Below are 21,949 nucleotides of genomic sequence, written 5' to 3'. Positions count from 1 at the left end.
CTTTGAGCATCAAGTGTAACATTTCCCACGACACCCAGGCACTCACTAAAATGCTTTTTCCCATCCCTCCACCACTCCTACTCCCATACCAACACACAGAATCTCAAGAAGGGGTGGGACTCAGGAGTCTACTGTTTGTTTTGTTTATCTGTTTTGTGTTGTTGAGGATAGAAACCAGAGCCTTGAGCATACGAGGCAGGCTCTCCACTACTGAGTTAACCTCCCCAGCCAGAACCTAGGATTTTCAATAGGAGAATCTGCTGTACATTTGAGGAGCACCAAAGGAAGCCCTCTGAAGAGCAGGTAATGACAAACCACCAAGATGGCAAAAGGACTGCGATGATGATCTGCTGTCAGTCACTTGGGCTAAGAGGGGGATATCCCCTGGGGCATGGGGTGGGGAGATAGTGGCTGAAAGCATCAGCAAACACATGTGGTTCCAGTTCTGACGAAGCACAGAAATGACGGGCCCAGGGAAGAGCAGTGAGCAGAAGCCACTGGGAAGGTCCTCTTTCCCGTGTTACCGAGGATGACTCTCCTCTAAGCCAGAGCTTTTCAGCACCTTTGCTGGAAGGTCAGTTCTGCAAGCTCCAGAAACCACTCAAGGAGGCTGAGCTATTTGCTAGTATGGCAGGCCACAGTGTTCATCTGGGACTAAGTAACTGGTTTCTTCGGGCCCCTATTCTCTCTGCTTTGCTGTCCCTCATTGCTCTTGTCACCCAGTTTCCCCAGGAGCCATACTTCCAGCATAATGGGAGGACGCAGCAGCATTCCCCCATTCAAACAAGAAGCCACAGACCTTACGTTTGCGTCCTGAAGACTTGATTTCTTATTGATATTTACAAAGGTGGGCTCCTCTTTTCCCATCTGTGGAAGAAAACGAATTAGTCAAATGTAACGTAGCTCGGCGTGTTTAAAAATGCTTTCGGGTCCTCTGCATTCGAAGGGTTGGAGAGCTGGGAAGGCCCACAGAGGTAATTCAAACTTACTCCCATTACATAATAAACAACAAAGACGCTTTCTCGAGTCATTCACGCTGCGGACTGAGAAGCGATCGTTCAATGCAGTCAGTCCTGGCAGTCATACTTCTATTGAGCACTTTTGCTATGTGTCAGCTCCTTCCTGAATGAGAAGGTGATGGTGTGGGAAAAGCAACCCCGCAGTTCAATCCCTAATGCCACTCTGTGTATCAAGAACAAGACTGGGCTACACTTACAGGTGCAGCTTTAAAAGGATCTTGGAATCCTGTACATTCAAGGAACAAACCCGGAAGGGATGATGTCATTTGATTTTGATGCAAGTCTTATTTTTCTCCCTCTGGTGGGTCCCTGAGAATGACAAGGGAGGAAGGGACACCCACACAGCCAGCTGAATAGTATGCACACCGGCAGTCTGTGGGGAAGATGGCCAGCCCACGGCCCGCATGCTCAGCCTCTGTACACTGGCAGTCTGTGGGAAGATGACCAGCCCACGGTCCTCATGCTTGGCCTCTGTACACCAGCAGTCCATGGGGAGATGACCAGCCCACGGTCCGCATGCTCTGACTAGGTGTTGACCAAAGATGCCAAGGAGACTGACTTGGAGGGTACTGCCTTCTTAGGCTGCTGCAGCTGTCCACAGATGGATGCAACCCTGCCTTTTCCAGAGGCAGCATCCGTCAGCACCCATCAGCACGACTGGCTTCCTTTCTATATACCTGAGCTCTGCACTGACCCCACAGGGAACTGGTGCTCAGCCCCTGGCAGGATGCAGGGCTGCATACCAACACCTTATGCCCCAAACTCTCAAACCACAGCAACCCAGGGATTCCTATGGTAGGGTCTGGTGTTCCTGAGAATACTGCTTCTGTGGAGGTCAGTGGGAGCCATTTACAAAATGGTCCATGGTATGAGGGTGACAGAAAATAAGGCAGGCTTCTTCCCTGCAGGGCTTCTTAGAATCTCTAAGAGGCTCATACGCTGCTTTGAAGGGAGCGGTGGGGTGGCTGTACGTCATTCTAGCACTCTAAGCATCCGCCAGGGCCAGCATTCCGGGAATTACTGATCTCACACCTGCCTCTCTCCTCCGCTGCTTTAAGGCCCTTCCACTATCTCTCTATTCTTCTTTTCTTTGAGTCTTTCCCCGCTCCTTCCCCCACAGAGGATTCGAGCAGCGTGAGAACCCTGGGAGCATGGCCGAGCTCCCTAATATGCATAGCGCCAACTCCGTAAGCTATGAAACACGTGCCAGTTTGATTTGCTTGGGGAGAGTACAAAACGGCATACGTGGAAACAGCAGTGGGGGTACAATTAAGGCCACCAGTTGTGACTGGAACTTGAAATAGCTGAGTTTTTAAAAATGTTTTTATTACACTTATACGTGTGTGTGTGTGTGTGTGTGCACTTGCTCAGTACGCACGTGGAAGCCAAAGGACAACCTGGCAGAGCTAATGCCCTTCTTCTACCATGTAGATGCTAGCGTCGTCCGGGGTTGGCACCATGTGGCTTTATCACTTGAGTCACCCTGACAGCCCTGAAATTGCTCAGCTGGAGGTGAGGAGTCAACCTGACTATCGTGGAAAAAATGTCACCGCCATCACCTACACCCCTCAATGTCCCCAGCAATTCAGTCCCTAACCTTAGTCTGTAATTGTTCTTATCTGTACCTCTATGAGATGATGTCAGGCCCTGCACCTGAGCTACATGGTGTCCTTTAATCTTCACAGTTGCCTAGGGTGGTAGCTTTTTACCTTGTTTTTGTTTGTTTTGTTTTGTTAACTTGTGAGTGTATGAAGGGTATCGGTGTGTGGTCTATGTGCATGAGTGTTTACAAGGGCACATAGGCTAGAAAAGGGAGTCGTGTCCTCCTTAATTACTGTCCACCTTTGAGGGTCTCTTGCTGAACCTGGAGCTAGTAGCCTTACAGCCAGGCTGGCAGCAAGCAAGCCCCAGCAATCCTTCTGTCTCTACCCCAATAAGTGCTGGGGTTATAGGCGTGGATGGGATGACACCCGGCATGTATATGCATGCTGGGATCCAAATCCCAGTCCTCAAGCTTGCAAAGAAAAATACTTTTAATTAACCTCTGAGCTGTCTCTTCAGCCCCAGGAGAAGAAATCATACTACGTTGTCCCAAGCTGGTCTCTAGCTCCTGGGCATTTGAGACCTCCCTGTCTCCGACTCCCAAGTGCCTGGGACTACAGACTGCAGACATACATCACCCAGACCCAGCCAGTTCCCAGTCTTGGTACCGAACAAACGAGGCTCAAAGAAGGCAGGAAACAAGTTTATGGTAACATCACTAAGAAATAGATCAGAATTCAAACCAGAGCCAGTGGTTCTCAACCTGTGAGCCATGACCTGTTAGAAGTCGAAGGACCCGTCCACAGGGGTCACCTAAGACCATCAGAAAACACAGATTTTCTTATGAGTCATAAGAGTAGCAAAATTATAGTTATGAAGTAGCAATGAAATAATTTTATGATTGGGGGTCAGCACAGCCCGAGGAACTGTATTGAAGGGTCCCAGCATCAGGAAGGTTGAGAACCATTGAACCAACTGACTTTCCAACACATAGTCTCTGCCATCCTGTCCCCTGTTTACATGACAGCCTCCACATGAAAGAAACCTTGTAGGCTTGCTCTTCTTTCTCATGACATCTTCTGGGAGGATTTAAATCGTATAGACTGTTACTATGTGAAAAGAGAATGAAGACATTGCCGAGTACTTTTGACAATGTAAGTAGAGATAGTAGGTTCATATGACCTGTCTGTTCTTACATATTGTTCTCTTGAACAACTTTGTGTGTGTGAGCATGTGTGTGTGTGTGCATATGCACGAACACGCTTGTCATGACGCACATGGAGAAGTCAGAGCACAAGTTTAAAGACTTGGCTCTCTTATGCAACCATATGGGTCCTGTGGATTGAACTCAGACCTTCAGGGGTGGTGACAAGCACCTTTAGCCTCTGAGCCATCCTCTCAGCCCAAGCATAGCTGTTTTCAGGGCAGGGATAGCCAATAGTTTCTCCTTGAATGTAGGCTGTGACTGGCGCCACTGCCTTGGACCCCTCATTTAGGGCGGCAGAAGGTGTGTTATTAGCGGTCACCGTGGGGCCGGTGATCTGTGCCATAGGTTTATGGCGGTTATTATGCTATCCTCTCTCATCTCCAAGTTCTTCCCTCCATCTTGAACCTGGGCTGAGAACCAGCGAACCGATTTTCCTTTGCCAACAGGGGGCGCCAGAGAGGAGGAATTCACGGCTCCCCAGTTCTGGATTGCCCCAACCTGGCTTCTTCAACTCTGGGGCCCACTCCTACACAGGAACATCTAAGTCAGGTTACAGTATCACAGCACCAGGAGATCTAGTGTCATCCTGTCCATCACAGACACAGAATCGGCGGAATACCACCCCCACCCCCCTAACCCCCACCCCTCACCCCCTACCCCCGCCTCAGAGTGTGCCACCAAACCACATGTGCCTCATCAAGTTAGATACCAGAGCAGGCCACAGGGAGCTGCCCTCAGGAGTCTACGGTTCACCTGTGTGGAACGCTTCCTCTCGGCATTGGAATGTCCTTATTTGTAGACTATTTGTTCCCCAAGCTGTTGGGATGGAAAGTGCTTCCTGGAGACGCCACCTCCAGGTCCTTGGAGTAGCGTGACTCAAAGCACAGTTCAGGAAGCTGGTTAGATGTGCAGATCACTAGCTCCCACACTGACTAACTGAACCCCCGGGGGTGGGATGCAGCTCTGCTGAGGGCCCTCAAGCAACTAGCATGTGAGAGCCGCTGCCTCCCATTTCCTGCTTGCATAAATAATAACCACACTGGTTAAAAATTCTTTGCATGAAAACCCAGGCTTCCTAGAGCCAGTGAGACAGTTGAGCAGCTAAAAGTGCCTGCTGCCAAGTCAGACAACTGGAGTTCAATCCTTAGAACCCACGTGGTGGAAGGTGAGAGCCGACTCCGGCACAAAGTGGTCCTCTGACTTCCACCAGCACTTTACGGCACGTGCCCCTGCATCCCTCCTCACAAAGAAATAAAATGTAATTTACAAAATAATAAAATCCAGGCTCCCATCCCAAGAGGTGATTCTTGTCTCTCCACTGGCCCCTGACAGGCGCTGTGTCATTGTCCTCCAGGGTGGCACTGAGGAAATCCTGAAACACGATATTGAAGGAGCATTCGCCCCACGTACCTGGGCACTCACACGAGATGCGTTCTCCAGTTGGGCCTTCAGAATGTTACACTTCACGTGATCCGCCACCGGGGAAGGCAGCAAAGGGGTCTGAAGGGTTTTCTCAGAAACTTTCTTTTCCTCAGCCTGAGACAAAAAAGAGGACCAATTGTGAACAAACGGAAGGAAAACTTCCCCCCAACAACCACAATGACAAATAACACAGGGTTCTAAGCATGGACGCATGTGTCCTGATAAGCTTCCTTTTGTGCTGTTGTTTTCCAATGCAGAGACTTTCCGCATGTCACCCCACTCTAGTGAGGGACGGACTGGACATATCAGGTATCACATGAAGGTTCAAGATCAGGCAGCAAGAACCAGTGACAGGCCAAGGCCACAGCATCTCCTCCCCGGGCCAGTCGAGCCTAGAGCCATTTCCCTCAAACTGCTACCTCTGAGATAGCAAAATACAAGTCAGTCATTTGCAGGATCAAGGAAAAGAACACAAAATACTTGCTGGTCTTTGTTCAGTAAATCTTGCCAGATACCATGACTCTCGATAAGGAATTTGCATCTCTTAATTATCTTAATTTATATGTAGCAGGTGTGACCCGGGCTTCAAGCTCCCTCCTCCTAGACCCTGCATCACACTTTTGGACTTCAGGAATTTGCCACTAATTTCATAATTTCTGCCATCTTCCAAGTGTTAAGTGAATATGTCCCTTAAGTTCATCTGACTCAATTAGGGAGGATTGCCTGTAACTATGCATTTATACTTGAATCATGTTCAAAGAATAATACCTTTGAAATCAAGGCTTTATGACTATTGTTGGAGTAGACATGCAATTTACACAGTGCTTAAACTAAAATGTATTCATCCCTGCAGGTAACCCTGAAATATCTTGGATGGTATACATGCCACTTTGGGAAATAATATCTGATTGCTCACCACACTGTAGGTCACAGTCATTACATGTCTCAGCACAATATGGTGCTTGACCCAGACTCCGAGTCCAATAAACACCTTCTATAGACAATTATGGTGACACACACCTATTATCAAAAGAGATATGTGTTTAATAAGAAATGACTCCCCACACCAACTCGGTTGTCTCAGGAGGTACGGTGGAGGTCAGTCACCACACACCAAGGCAAGAAGGGATTGTCATAAAATCCTCTACTTCCTCAAGTCCTGAAATTGCTATTCTCCAAATCAAAAGCCCCACTGCGGTTGAGCATGGTGGTACTTGTCTACAACCCCAGCACTGAGGGGGTGGCCACAGGAAGATGATGTGTTCAAGGTCACCTTGGGCCATACAGTGAGACCCAGATTCAGGAAAAAAAAAAAAAGTTCCATCGATCATCATGGTATCCACTGTAGGAATATAATGAAAGCCACAGAGGAAGCGCAGGGCAAGTGGCTAGCTAATGTGTTTAATAAAGAAATAGGGCATGGAATGCAGGAGGAACAAAAAGAACCTCCCAATAAACAAGAGGAGCACTTGGGAGAGATGAGACATCAGCCATGTCATTTAGTACCAAACAGACAAAGGCAGGCATTCCGAAATAAAATCTCAGGGGTGTGTCTGGAGGGTACCATCAAAAATAGATGACGATGGCCATGATGGTAATGACCAGGATGATGATGGTGACAACCACAATGATGATGATGATGAAGACAATGATGGTGACAGTGATGATGATAACGATGACCACAATGATGATGATGGTGGTGACGATAGCAATGATGATAAAGGAAGATGCCAGTAGCTAATGCGTACTAAGATGTACCATGAGCCAGCCATCGGCCACGTATTTCATGGGTATGACTCACTGGAGTCTCACTGTCCATCCTATTTGGATGTAGGTATCTTTTAAGTCTTTTTCGTAAAGTCTTTATTTATTCATTTAGTGTGTGGGGGTGAGGGGGAGTCAGAGACAACTTTGGAGAGTCAGGTCTCTCCTTCCACCATGTGGGACCCAGATACTGACTGTAGGCTTGGCAGCAATGTCTTCCCTGCTCAACCAACGTGCTAAGCCACTTTTGCTAGCTTCTGTTGCTGGTACCTTCACCATCTTCACTCTAGCAGAAAGCAGATGACTTTGGGCTGGTTATACAGTTTGGTAGGGTACCAGTGTTCAATTCCAAGCTCTCCTCCATCAAAGGGAAATATTTACATGGTCAGAAGAGAAAGCAAAACATCATTTCCCCTCAGTTCATAGATGAGAAAAATCAAAGCAGGGCCATGGGAAGCCACTTGCTCAGGATCATATAGGGGGAAGCAGAAGGGCCAAGGGTCAGGAATGAAGATGCTGATGAAGTCCAAAGCCAGAATTCTCAACCACTCATCCACATGAGCTCCCCTAACCTCTCTGCTGCTATCTCCCCCTTCGTAAGAACTTTAAGATGCTCAAATGAGAAAAAGGTATGAATGGCATTCTTATGCTAGACTCTATAGTTAGAAAAGAAAATACAGTCAGGTATGCCTGAGAATTGAGGACAGTAACGACACTAAATTGTCATGCTAGGCTTGGGGAAATGTCACATGACATGGGATTCATTATCCCAAGAGATGGAGCATCCTTCTTTAGGGAAATAAGTAATTTACATGTAACTTAATATCTTGAAGGTTTACAGCGCGGGTTTAGGGTAATGTATTTTGTGTTTGTAAATCCAGTTGCATTAAGATTTTTATTTCATACTTGAATAGATTTTTTTTATAAATATATTTGTAGTTGATTTTAATTTGGGGGTGGCATGTTGGAAAACAGGAATTTAATTAGTTAGGAGCCCATTGGAGGGTTGTGACAATGACTTACGGGGAAGTGGTTATTCTGACAGTAATGAAGACCTGCTTCAAATAATGGAATGCTGCTAAAATAAGAAAAGGATTCAGCATTGATTTTTCCCCTTAAATTCAGCCAACCTAGACTGCCGTTTGGGACACACAAGTCAAGCCAGCTCGCTTCTGTCCCGCGAGCTGAAAGCATGATTGCTCAGTCACGTGGATCACCTCTGTTGAAGGCCAACAAGAAACTGCAAACTTTGTGCATCTTTGTGTGACCCATTTTGCTTAGAAGGCGTCTCTAGTGCTGGGTGGGACATGCTGTTATCTCACTGATGATAAGACAAGAGGTTGAGACCAGCAGATCCCTGGGAGCCCGCAGGACCAGCTAGGCTGGCCTGTGTAGTGAAGTTCCAGGCCACTGAGAGATCCTGTCTCCAGTAAAGGTGGAAGCGGCCTGAGGACCAACACGCAGGCTACCCTCTGACCTCCACACACTCACTCTTCCACGCCCACCCATGCACCCCACTGCTGTGGGACAATGGTCTATACCCTGTCAATTGTATTTTAATAAATGCTGATTAGCCAGTAGCCAGGCAGGAAGTATAGGCGGAACAACCAGGCAGGAAGTAGAGGTAGGGTGATTGAGAACAGGAGAATTCTGGGAAGAGGAAAGCTCATTTCTGCAATTGTGACTCAGCCACAGAAGAAGCAAGATGTGACTGCCTCGCCAAATGAGGTACAGAGCCACGTGGCTAACAGAGACAAAAATAATGGGCTAATATAAGTTATAAGAGTTAATAAGAAGTCTGAGCTACTAGGCCTATCAGTTTATAACTAATGTAGACCTCTGTGTGATTTCTTTGGGACTTAACGACTGCGGGAACCAGGCAGGACAAGGACCAGGTGGGATAGAAAACCTTGGTCAACAGTCCACACTCTCATGAATGCATGAACATGCATACACACACAAAGTGGTTTCACAGGAGATTACAAGACTGCAGTTCCAGCTCAGAGCATGGCCCCAGCACTTCTGTGTTGTCTGGCTTTTGTTGTTTGTTTTTTGAGTCACCATATTTTATGTTCAGTTTTGAACTATAGAAAAAGACTATATTGTCCAATATGGCATTAAAGATTTCAAAATATACAAATAAATGACAACAGGGTATTGATGTCATATCTGGGAACAGGCCATCTGTTCAGGAGTGTCACTGGGGATAAGGAAACAATTAAATGTGTATTTAAACTGTTAATACAGATAATTAACACATGGGAAATCTGACGAGATTAAAATTCCTGCTGTCATTTGGGGTAGCACTTGGAAATGGATAGGGAAAAATCATTAAATTAAGAATAGGAAGTTACTAGGTACTGGAGAGAGGGCTCAGTCATTAAGAGCACTGACTGTTCTTCCAGAGGACCTGGGTTCAATTAGTCCACCCACATGGTGGCTCATAAATGTCTGTAACTCCAGTTCCAAGAGACCCTTTTATCTATGTGTATGCCTTACATAGGCATACACATAGATAAAACATCGATTCCATAAAATAAAAATAAATAAATAATATTTTAAATTGTTAAAAAAGAATAGGAAGTTACAAAAACCATAGAAGAATCAGAGGTGATTCCATCCTTAAGGTGGGAAAAAAAATAAATCATTCAAGCCAGTAGATCCCATTTGAAGTGTCATACTTACCAGAGAGGTCTATTGCAAGAAATAGCGTTCTCCTAAAATACAATATTTTACTGCATTTACTTATTTATACGTGTGTGTGAGCAGCTGTGCATGTAGAGAGGTCAGAGGACAACTTGTGGGAGTCAGTTCCCTCATTTCACTATGTACAGGGCTAGAACTCAAGCCACAGGCCTGGGTGCAAGGGCTTTTACCCACTAAGACAGCTCACTGGCCCACAAAATGCTCCCTTAAAAATAAAGTATCATGTAGGGGGTTGGAGCTGGGGCTCACTTGGTAGATGTTTCTCCAATGTGCACAAACCCTTGGGTTCTATTCCTAACACCACATAAATTGGACATGGTGATGCATGCCTGCAAATCCAGCAAAGGGGAGGGATAGGCAGGAGGATCAGAGTTCAAGACCATCCTAGAGTATATAGCAAGTTCAAGGCCATCACCTGGTGACATGACACACTGTCTCAAGAATGCCAGTTGTGGTGGGTTGTTACCCACTGGAGGGGAAGAGTCAAGAGGATCCCTAGGGTTTGCCTGTCTAGTCTAATAGGCAAGCGTCAGGTCAGTGAGACACCCTACCTCAAAATGAGGTGATAGGCCATGATTGCCACCACCCAAGGTTGGCCTCTGGCCTACACACACACACACAGTGAACTTCTCTGAAAGGGACAGAAAGGTGGGCAGGGATAGCTTGAGCACCGGGGAAAAGCTAGGCACACGCCCACAGCAGAGCATGCCAGTCTCCTCGGGGTCCTGGCGACTGAATCCTTGTGAGTTCTCTGCCAGGTGACATCCTTTGCAAAAGAGCCTAGATGCCTCGGAATTCTGGGTAAGCCCCTAATAAAGCCAGCAGCCATAAGCACTGCGGAATAAGAGTTAAAAACAAGGAAAAGCAGAGTTACCCAAGGGGCATAGGGTTTGCTTGGGTGCCACCTGCTGCCTCCTGCAGCTCACCCGTCAAGAAGGCAAATGGGGCTCTGATCCTCAAACACTCTAATCAGAAAGGGCAAGAAGGCTGCGGGGGAGAAGCTGGGAAGCTGGCGCAGTAAGTAAAGCACTTGCACGCACCTGAGACCCGAGTTCGAGGCCCAGAATGCATGGGAAAGGCCAGGCCTAGACCTCGAGGGATGGCTCACCAGTTAAGACAGCATGCTGCTCTTGTGGAGAACCAAAATTTGGTTCCTGCATTAGTCACGGAACGCGAGCTCTAGGGGACCCAACATCTTCCAGTCTCCACAGGCGCACATGTGTGCATACCAAATAGGTACACACACATCCATAAATTAAAAATCTTAAAAAAAGGAAAGCTGGAAATGGCAGTGCCGGAGGGCAGCAGAGACAAGTCGGTGCCCCAGGGTCAGAGTCTGTGAGTCCAGCTTCGCCTACTTGGTGAGTCTGAGCCCAGAAAGAGGCCTCGCCTGCAAAATGAAGGTGGCTGGCACCTGAGGAGCAAAACCTGAGATTGTCCTCTGACCTCTACACGGGTGCGCGCGCGCACACACACATGCACCTGAACACATGCGTGTCTGCGCACATGAGTATGTACACACACACGGACACCTATAAACATGAGCATGCACACACACACACACACACACACGTGTACTCGCACACACAGGAGCATGCCTGCAAGTGCACACACACTAGAAGCGGGAATGGAAGCACCTGAGGAGCAGGCCCCTGCTACAGAGCAGTGCCCTCCATGCAGAGCCGGCCCCGCACCTTGTTGAGGTTGATGTGCAGGGCAGGCCAGGGTCCCGCCGTCTTCACTGTCTCCAGCTCCAGCTTCTTCAGATGGGCGGCTGCCTCGCTGTACAGGGCAGGTGCTCCTGGACTCAGCTCTGCAACACAGGCGTGGGAAAGGAAACAGGAGGGTTGAAATGGCAGCTAGATACTCATTTCCTTCCCTGCTCCTCCTGCTTGATGCCACGCAAGAACATCTGACATCAGGGGTTCACAGTCTTCCCCCCTCGACAGGAGCTGGGTGGCCCTGGGCATGGCGCTTGACCTCTCTGAGCCTCTGAGCCATTTACAAATGAAAACAGGAAGTTCTTACCTTGCAGGGTTGCTGTAGTATTTAAGTGCGATTATTTTCATAAAAAGCCTTTAAACACATTGAAAAGATAGGTGTCCAGGCTGATAGGCAGAGCAAGCTACCTTGGAGAATCGCGGTATGTTTCTAAAATCAGAGCCATTGGCTCTTTGTATCGCGTTGCCTTTGTTTGCCACCATGCATCCCTCTAGCTTGGATTTATTCATTAATGCATTAAACATTCGCTAAATATTAAATATTCATTATACAATAAAGCTTGTGCTTTATTGCTTGTTAGCAACAGGCATCTGGGGAGTGGAAATAAACAAATACGACAATGATTCTAGTGTAAGTGTGTGTGTGGGGGTGCTCCACATAGAAGCTCTAAGAGCTTTCATCATTGCTACAGGCACGAGAGAGTAGATACCCACCACCAGCACGCTCATTGCCGCTCACAACATGTGAGCCGGCTCCTGAGGGACGTAGAGGCTTACTAGGGCAGAGAGAAAAGTATTGCGGGCAGAGGGAAGAGCCGGCACAAAGGACAGGGCGTGGTTAAAGGGCAGAGGTTCCGTGCAGCTGGAGTGTGGGAAGAGGCCGGGAGGCCGGGACCACGGGGTGAGGCTTTGGAGGTCTGTACGTGAGCGTGCTCAAAGTGTGGACTTATCCCGGGGCAGCAAGGCTCGGAAGGTCTTAATGCTGACATTGGCAGCTTCTAGATGGGGGCTGCTTTGGAGGAGGGATTCTGTTAGGAGGCCATGACAGTTGCCTCCATGCAAAAAAATGAGATGAACGTGGGCAAGCACAGCGTGGGCAGTGTTTGAATTCTACACCCCAAGTGGGCCGGGACTTCCCATCTTTCATTCAGCTAAAGTCAAACGATTCTTGTGGTCTGAAGATGAGGGCTAGGAGCTCAACCTGTCTCAGCAGCTCACGGCTGCATGCCATGCCAGGCTAGAAGATTCCTTGGCACTCAACTGCACACATTCCTTCCTGCTCACAGAGGAACCAGAGAGCATCCTGGGCTGGGCAACAAGAGCCAGCATCCCGCCCCCTTACAGGTCTTGCCTCAGCGCTCCTGAAGGGGATGGGTAAGAGAACTGTATTGCATGAGAGTGGGAAAGAGGCTAAGGAGCTCCTGGGGGCAGGAGGGGGCAGGGGAGGGGAAGATCAACAAATAGAAATTATATTTGAAAAAAATCACAATGAATACTGAATGTTAGTTTTTTTTTTTTAAAAAAGCAGATTTAGACAACCAATAAAATAATAATAAAAATTAAAGGTAAGGGCCATGTATAGTGGTGGCACACACCTTTAACCATAGCACTTGGGAGGCAGAGGCAGGTGGATCTCTGTGAGTTTAAGGCTAGCCTGGTCAATATAGTAAGAAAAACAAAAGGAAAGAAAAAAAAGGAAAAGAGCTATTACTTTGTCTCAGTCCATCAGAGACAAATTCCTAAAGGCGAGTAAAATGAGCTTTTAGAAAACAATGTACAAAATGCAAGCCCATTCTTATTAAAGTTAGCAGAGGCCAGATGAGTCACGCTGCCAACCATATACCTAATGGCTTCCTTCATTATTAGCATCTACAGGATGGCTTACACCAGAGCCCCGCTGGACCCCTGACGTCACTTTGCTGGTGGAAGCAGGTGTCACAAAAGGGCAAAGGAGATTTTACTGGCATCAGGGCACTAGGAACCCCAGCCACTGTCTGACTCGCCCCTTTTCTCGTCTCCACTGCTGGAGCCGGGAAGCCAGCACAGAGCACAGCCCAGGTCTAAACTAGGAAGCAGGAAGGAATGGTCCTCAGTCCAAGCTGCCCCAACCGGGTAGCCATGGCACCACCACCCACTCCTGTCCCCCACTGACCCTCCCCCCTTCACCCTGCTCCCTCCACACACACACTCACTGGTGAGGGCCTTGCTGGAGTTTGGGGACCTCAGTGGCCCCTCCTTATTCTCCAGGGTCAGCGAAAGGCCATAGTTGGAGTGGTGCTGGTGCTGATGGTGGTGCCTCCCCGAAGCTTTGGGGGCGAACGGTGTGCCCCCATTCTCCTCGAGGCCGAAAGGCAGCCTTTCTGTGGGGCTGAGTGCTGGGGAGGAGAGCGGGTAGCTGCGGCAAGCAACAAAGTCAGGATTTAGAACAACACAGCATTTTGCTAACACCTTAAACCCCGAGGCTCAATAAACAGACCCTACTTAGTTAGGACATCGGGCCAAACCATGTGCGAAGAAGATGAACAAAGCGGGAATTTGTATACATTAGCAATCTCACATCTTCAACCTTGAAAATGGAAAAAAAATAGCTTGCATTCTTTAAAAAGCCATTTTCAGGGCTGGAGAGATGGTTCCATGGTAAGAACACTGGCTAGTCTTGCAGAGGACCTGGTTTTCGTTCTTAGCACCTACACAGCAGCTCACAAGCATCTATAACTCCCGTTCAAGGGGGATCAGACGCCCTCTACAGGCAATGTGTGCACATGACAGACACACATGCAAAAAACGCTCATACCCATAAACGTATTTTTTTGAAAAGGGCGTCTTCTAAATGCATGATAAAACGAACAAAAGCAATAAATAATGCTTAAATGATCCTATGTTGTAAACCAGAGTCTCTTCTCTCTTCATGCCACACTCAGAAAGTCCCCCTTACATCCCTGCCCTTACATTTCTTCTCAGGAGTGGCCTGTAACTCAAGCATGGCTAGCCAGAACCTCCCACAGTTCTGTTTAGAGGGGTCTGACCCAGGTACACTCACTTGTTCTAACTAAGATAGGAGCACTCTTCTGGGTGCTCACAACTGCCTCTAACGCCAGCTCAGAGGATCCATTGCCGCCTTCTGGGCTCCTCGGGCACTGCCTTCGTGGGCACAAACCCACACACATAGCCCCATAATTAAAAATGAAGCATTTAAAAAAATATAATTCTTGGTAGTGCTGATATTAAAGCAAATCTATTAATATAACACATTAACATACTTTCTTCAACTAAATGCTTACTTTTTCCTGACTGTAATAGAAATTCGAGCATTTTTTCACGGATTCATAAAGTACTGTCATGCCAGGGTACCATGTTCAAATTGTTCAAAGAGTAAGTCAGTTTGGGCCATCAGAATGCAAACTGAAGTTTCTTGTGGCTATCTTTCCCAGACATAAAGTAGTTATATCCCTGAAAAGAGGCTAAAATGTGAAGGAAGAGAAGTTGAGCAGAAGTTAATGTAGGTGGAGTGAGAAAAAACTCTAATGGCATAACCTGGTCACCTAGATCCAGCTATCCCTGAAGCTGATGCTACTGCTAACTCTTTCCATAAGGTTCATGAATGCACCGACTGGTTGACTGATGGAGGTAGTTGGGTTTCTCTCTCCTAAGCCACATGATCTAAACCAGGACTCATTTATTGTTCTTGTGGGAGACAGTAGACCCCTGTGGAATTAAAGGGTAGAAGGGGCCAATACAGGCCTAAGAAACAGTATGGGCGAAGGTCATGAAGAGGTCAATACAGGCCTAAGAAACAGTATGGGCGAAGGTCATAAAGGGGTTAATACAGGCCTAAGAAATAGTATAGGTGAAGGTCATGAAGGGGTCAATACAGGCCTAAGAAACAGTATGGGCGAAGGTCATAGGAACACGAAGAGTATATGGAGGGAAGGGCATGAGGAGGGAGCCAGTAGGTGGCGCCGTTCAAATGACAAGCTGAGCTAATTTGAAGCGTGATGTGTACAGAGTTATCATTTGAGCAGCAAGGGACCCTGGGAAGGATATGAGCTGCCCCCTGGGAAGTTCCTGATAGTGTGAGAAGGGTTTGGGGACACTGAGGAAGGAGGTGGGAATGGGCTCATTAGCAGAGGCAGGACAGAATCCAGAACAGCTGTGCTTGTCACCACCGGTGCAGCTGCCGGATTCTTCAGCCACCCCGGCTGCCCTGTGGAGATTCACTCAAGGGCACTCTGCAGGGCATGCACCTGGAGGAAGTGGAAGGCGGCATGGTTTTGAGCTCTGGGGAGCTCCACCCTCACCTCGTCCTCTTAGAAACAGTTCTGGGTACCCACCTTCCTATGGGGGGACAGTAAACAAGCACACCAAGTAGGAGCCGAAAGTCCTCTACTCCACCCTGCTGAAGCCCTGCAGGGGACCCTGAGTAGCGGTCGCTGGGATTCAGCTGAGAAGCTGTACAGCTTGGGTTTGGTAACAAAGCTGTGGACTACAAAGCCCACAGACATTATTTTCTCATCCCTCAAATGTATTGAAGATATTGGCTTTCTGGAGGAGCAGTGGGGCTCTCAGAAGAGCAAATGTCCCATCTGGGGGCTGGAGAGGACTTCCCAGTCGATAGCTGGCCTTCTTCTGCCCTGTTCAGAGTCAGAGAGGCATTAGGATTGTCCAGTCTTGAAGGACAGAAACACAAGAGAGGGCCATTGGCTGGATGCAAGAAGAGACCATGGAGACAGGGAGGGGTGAGGAAATGGCAGGCAAATGGCACAGCATCAGGAAAAGAGGGGGGTGGGGAGTGAGGGATGCTCTGATGAGCTTCAAATGCTCACAGTGAGTGTGGGAATGAGCACCCGCAGGGAAACATGGCCAAGAGGAGAGAGCTGGCATGCAACCAGGCCTGGAAGAGTTGGAGAGCTTTGAGGAAGAGTTCCTGAAAGATGGCAAATAGATACCACCTCAGGTGCCAGCTCCATCTTCACCTCTGCCCAGAATGTGAGGTCCAGCTCAGCTCAGGGAGAGCATGCTGGGATTGGTGAGTGATGCTTGTCACAGGCTTGGAAGGCCACAGTGCTATCATGAACTTGTCTCTATATGTGGAAAGGGAGCACTGTTTTTTTATTTCAAGGAAACTCAGAATGAAGAGTGAAACACTAAAAACAAAGAAACAAAGCAAAAAAAAACCCATCTATATGCTAGGAGTGAGAAATCACATAATAACATGTCAAGTAAAATATGCATTCCTGATTTTCCTCTTACAGCTATTTATGGAGCTGGAGTAAGAAGAAGACAAATGGGGAGAGAGTGGACAAGGGTGGGAGAAACTGCCTGGGCTAGAGCAAGAAATCTGGTACAGCTGAGGGTCCCAGGAAGAACAGCTGTTCTTATCGTGGGACAATTCCCTCTGATATTAAGACTCAGGAAGAAAAAACAACGCACAAGTCTCAGGAAGTTCCTGAAACATAATTGTTTCACAAGTTCCTCCCTCCCCGAGGTTTTATAAGCAGTTAGGGCTGCTGAGGAGAGAAGACACTCCAACATGCTGAGCTTCCTAGAAACCATGCAGAGAGCCCCCAGGGTTCCAGCCTTTGTGAGCTGTCACCCCAGCTGGAGTGAGTTTTTGGTGATGTGGTTGCCTTTGAGTCATCCATGTTCCTGTAAGTAACACCAATGTATTCGTTGGTTCCTCAAGTTGGAGTTTAGTGGTATTGTCGCTCTGGTCTGTTGTTGGGTCTCTATGGGTGAGCAGACATTGTTCACACCTCTCCAGGACATTGCCACAGGCGAATGAATTGGAATGAGCATTCTCTGCTCACACACAGGGACCATTTTGAAGATTCAAACACGGGTTTTGTTGGATTATAAATCTGTTAAAGAGATCTCTCAGGGTCCTATGCTCATGGATTATTCCTGTAGGATTTCTGGAGGCAACATTAATGGAGACTTTGAGGTAAAAGGTGAAAAACCCTCATTTTCAAGGGTGGTGGGAGAAATCCCCCAGTCTCAATAATTCAGGCCAACAGATGCAATCAGCAAGAGGTGTCTTTATTGGTTACACAGACGCCTATGGATGCTGCAGCAACTAAGTTACAATTAAGTTACTGAGCATGTCAGGCTGATGGCACATCATGTATTTATAAGGATTTAGGAGTTACATAAGAGGCTTGTCTAGCAACAGCATTTCATTGGTTCTCAAATTGGTGGGCTTAGCTCACCCTGGGTACGGCCCCATGTTTATTCCCAAATTTTCCCGAAAAACCCTGTAGCAGGTTGACAATTTAGATAGGATGTCTTGGAGGGGGTGGAGTAGTCCCGAAAAACCACAAAGCTAGATAGAGCACTCTGCAGCAAGTTTGACAGTTTAGATAAACTGCCTTGGAGGGCGGAGGATTCCCTCTCCTTAGCCTAGTCAGTGAGTCTGCAACCCATAGATATCCAGTTTTAGCATCAGCTGAGCTGAGGGGCCCAGCTAAATTTCAGCAAAGTTTAACATAGTACATGGGCATGGGGGTCTTTCAAGTATGGGGGTCTTTCAAAGGTATCCACAAGGACGTGTATCTGCCTTGTGACCTCAGTAAGTCAGACTCACAGTATAAGGACCATGTACATGCAGTAACACACCAGCCTCAGGGATGCTGGTCATGACTTAGGATACCAGGCCACCTCCATGCTCACTGCCATTATCAACTGACACTCATGGGGTATTTGGGATTCAGGAAAGGGGGTCACAAGTACTTCTAGAATCTACTACCAGAATTGCTACAGGACAGGAAAGGAAAGGGGGAAACTGAAGTCAGGGTTTTCTCTTAAAAACAGGGAAAATGAGGGTGCTCTTGAGAGGTCAATCATAACCTTAGCGGTGTAGGTAAGTTCTGGGTGACACAGGCCCTGGAGAATCTAAGCTGAGATAAGAAATCACAGATTTTATAATGGCGCCCCTCAGATATCCTCTGGTTCTGTGGTTTAAACTGTGGCTGAATGTTAAGATCATTAGGAAAACCTTTATACCTTACTGGAGGGAACGCAAGATGATTCATTCTGTTTGAAAAAACAGCATGGTGGATTCTCAGAGTTAAAGACACAGTTTTTATATGTTCCAGAAGTTTAAAGCAAGGTAAGAATCGAAGAAAAGGAAAGGGCTGTGAAAAACCTCACCTGGATGCTCATGAACAGCATTATTTGTAGTTACTCAAAGGTAGAAACAGCCAAGTTCATCAATGGATTAACAAATAATCAAAATGTGGTATACTGACACAACGGAAAATCCCTAAGCCGTGAAAAGGAAGCTAACCACAAACCCGTGTTACAATATAAACGAACCTTGAAAACACTAGGCTGTTTGAAAGCGGCACCAAAAGTCACACGTGTGATTCCATGCTCGGAGCAAACAAACAGGGAGGAGGTCAGAGGTTGTTTAGGAGCAGGAAGGGCGGGAGAGATCAGGAGTGAAAGACTATTGCTACTGAGATTTTTGGGGAGGAATGAAATATTCCTAAAGCAGTAAAGCCCACGGCCGTACAATTTTATGGAAATAACAGGCTACACACTTCGCCGAACCATACACTATGTGAGACAGAGTCCAGCAAAGCTGGAGACCTTGAGAAATGTCGATGATAGCCCTCCCCTAGACATAGGCCCTATCTCTAAACCCTGCAGCCGGCCCAGGAACCGCAACCTTTCTCTATCCCGCAGCCAGCTTATTTCACATATGGGCTCGCCATGGGAAGAGGGGTGAGCAGGTCACCCAGCCAGAGACCAGTAGCTGAGTCCGGGACACGAGCCAGCCTCCCACTTTTTGCCTCGGAGCCCAAAGGGCAGCCCATCTGCTGTACCAGCCATCTGCTTGGCCTCTACTTAAGGCTGCATGTGTACTTACCAGGGAAACCCAAGTCCTCTCAGAAGTTGCTGGCTGAAACCCCTCATGGTCTCCGCCTTCCAGAAAGTTCCGCAGGAACAGCAACCACCGTATGTGTTTGTGTCCCTGCTGTGCTGGAAACAGGGCTGTGTTGAGGAGGCCAGAGAGGCCTCAGCAGACTTAGAGTAAGTAATCCAGGGCCAGCTCCTGTGTTTGGCAATGTGCCAGGCATGGCAGTTGACAGGGAAGGAGCCTGGGTCCAGTCTGGTTACTGTTAAAGGAGACTTCCTGGGGTTAGGGATGCTTGAAGCAAGGGAGTTTTGAAGGTTATGGAACAGTGAACTGGGAGAGGGTGACACCAGACAGTCCAGATGAAGGGTTTTCCAGCTTCTAAGATGACAGGGTGTACTAAGGTGTTGGGGCGGGGACCTGTACAGCTTCCACGTGCACATAAGAGTGAGCATCTTGGTGTTTCTCTTGGATTACAAACTCATGGTGGTTAATGGGAAATTACCATACATTTCTGAAATGAAGAACTGCTTCAACCTTTCGAAAGGGACAATCCATTGTCAATGCCGCATCTTAGGCACCCTCTGGGCTCCGCTGCCCACTGCGCTGAAAGACTATAGGCTTGCTGCCCACTCTGCACACACTCCAAGGAGTTCAGGGCACTTCAGGGCTCCGCACCCAGGCTTGCCTTGTTGTGCCCCTCTGATGCTGGATTCCTATGGTGCCACCTCCCTTTGTCCTTTATCCCTCTGTTCTGGGGTGGTAAAATACCTTCTGATTATTCTCATTTGGGGGTTACTTTGGTGATAACTTGGGCCCTTAGTTCCTCCAAACTTTGTATAATCAAGTCCCTGTGTTAAATTCCCTCTGTGGGAAATACCTACATGAGCATCCATTTTCTTGCTTGCTCATGTGAGATGCACAGCGTTAACCTGCCTGCTCCGCATTTCTCAAGCTTTCCTGAGCTAGCAGAGTTGGACGGTGACTTACATTTTAATGTCATTATACATGATAGCCCACATCTGACTTCCCCTCTCACATCGTCCTTTCTCTTAGCAGTCAAATATGTCCCGAGTGTTTCCTTTCTTTAGCCTGGATTTCAGTGTCTTTCTCTTTGTTCTCTGTACTGTTTTCAGTCGGTCTATCACGGTTGAAAACGAAAGAAAAACAAAGCAAAAACCAAACAAAACACAAGTTGGGTAGCTTCTGTCCTTTGCATCCGTGTATTGCTTCAGAGTTCAAGTTGACTGCCCAAAAGTTCCAGTGGCCTTCCCATTTGGAGCATTAAGTACTGCGGTTTGGAAGAGTGTATACATACAGCGCACACTTCTCTCCGCTTATTAAGATGGCTCAAAATGGTCTTTGGTTAGAGTTTTGTTTTTCTTTTCATTAATGGTACAGAGCAAATGCTATTAATCACAGTTCCAGGTATTTCTCAGTTTCGCCGCAATTTAAAATAACATTAGTCATTGCATCTCCTAGTACCCTATCCTTCCCTTCCCTCCCATCCCTCCTACTGCTGTGTGTGCACATGTGTGTGCTGTATGTGTGACACTTGCACATGACATGAGAGTGCAGGCACACGCACCCATGCACACCCTTGTGGAGCTCAGGCCTGGACACTGGGTGTCCTCCATTGCTCTCTACCTTACTCCCTTGAGGTGTGAACTGAGCTGGAATCCTGATTGCTGTCTCAGCTACTCTGCCTGGCCAGCAAGGTCGAGGACCCTCCAGTCTCTCTCTCTCCACACACACACACACACACACCGACTAAGTTCAGACGATTTCTGCTTCTGGCCTCTCTGCCTGGCTCTCTTTTCCCTTGGAGTTTAAGAAAGGTGAATTGCGTTTTTCCTGTCTAGCAGTATTCCTTATTTTGTTTTCTTGACTTATCGCATTGGCCAATAGTATGTATCATGAGTGTACCGAAGGCCATCTGTCACCCTTGTGGCTGCTCTGGGGTTCACAGGCTAATGTTTCAACATGAAGTGTAGCCCCTGCCCAACCTCACTCATCAGGTTAGACTGAGCCCTTCCACTTCAGGTTGCTAAGATCCTTGAGCAACGGTTGCTGCCTGCCCGGAGATCTGCACCTTTCCACGGTAGGCACTGTTCCCTCTGCCAGGCAATTTAAAAAGACAGCCTTCAAACCCCCACTGCGTCACCATCCAGGCTATCACCTGGGAATTGATTTTTCCAAAGAGCCACACTACAGTGCCCTTTTCCTCTTCTGGCATCTCTCCACGGCTCCATGCCTTCTCGGAGGGTGCTGGATGCTGACTTAGCAATAGCAAAGGCAGATTTCCCCAGGGTTCTGGGGGGCATCTTTTATTTTTAGCTTGAAGATTCAAACTAATCACGAAGCAGTCAACTATTTCCTGACCGTTCTTTCTTTAGCTTGCCTTTCCATTTCCTTCTCTTTGTTCTCCTACCTTCTGCAGTTAGTACATTCTGACTGAAAAAAAAAGAGGAACAACGGACATCGGGTAGCTCTGTCCTTGTCATCCGGCAGGCCACCCTCAGGAACAGCTGTGAAAACCTTTATCTCTTTTCTCCAAAGGAATTATCTATGAAACCATGGAGTTCCTTAACAGTCCTATGACAGTGGGGCATGCTCTAGAGAGACAGAGGCAGGATGTCAAAGGCTAGCCTGGTCTATCTAGCAATCTCCAGGCTGGTGAGAGGTATGCAGTGAAATCCAAGGCTAGCCTGGT

The 21,949-nt window shown here is 47.6% G+C and overlaps 1 protein-coding gene across 4 annotated transcripts in view; it reads right to left on the bottom strand.

The window, feature by feature from the left end:
- The window catches only part of Epb41l4b (erythrocyte membrane protein band 4.1 like 4B), a 149,251-nt gene that overhangs the window by 31,818 nt on the left and 95,484 nt on the right, over window positions 1-21,949 (bottom strand). For all 4 annotated transcript variants that reach the window (XM_057790424.1, XM_057790426.1, XM_057790425.1 and 1 more), the window contains exons 16-19: window positions 13,574-13,776; window positions 11,355-11,473; window positions 5,179-5,304; window positions 800-867 (exon numbers count right to left, since the gene is read on the bottom strand). In XM_057790424.1, coding sequence (XP_057646407.1) covers window positions 800-867; window positions 5,179-5,304; window positions 11,355-11,473; window positions 13,574-13,776 — 516 coding nt within the window. The remainder of the gene's footprint in view (window positions 1-799; window positions 868-5,178; window positions 5,305-11,354; window positions 11,474-13,573; window positions 13,777-21,949) is intronic.

This window comes from Chionomys nivalis, chromosome 16, assembly GCF_950005125.1.
Source record: "Chionomys nivalis chromosome 16, mChiNiv1.1, whole genome shotgun sequence".
Lineage (NCBI taxonomy): Eukaryota > Metazoa > Chordata > Mammalia > Rodentia > Cricetidae > Chionomys > Chionomys nivalis.
This window is presented reverse-complemented; position numbering and strand designations above follow the sequence as displayed.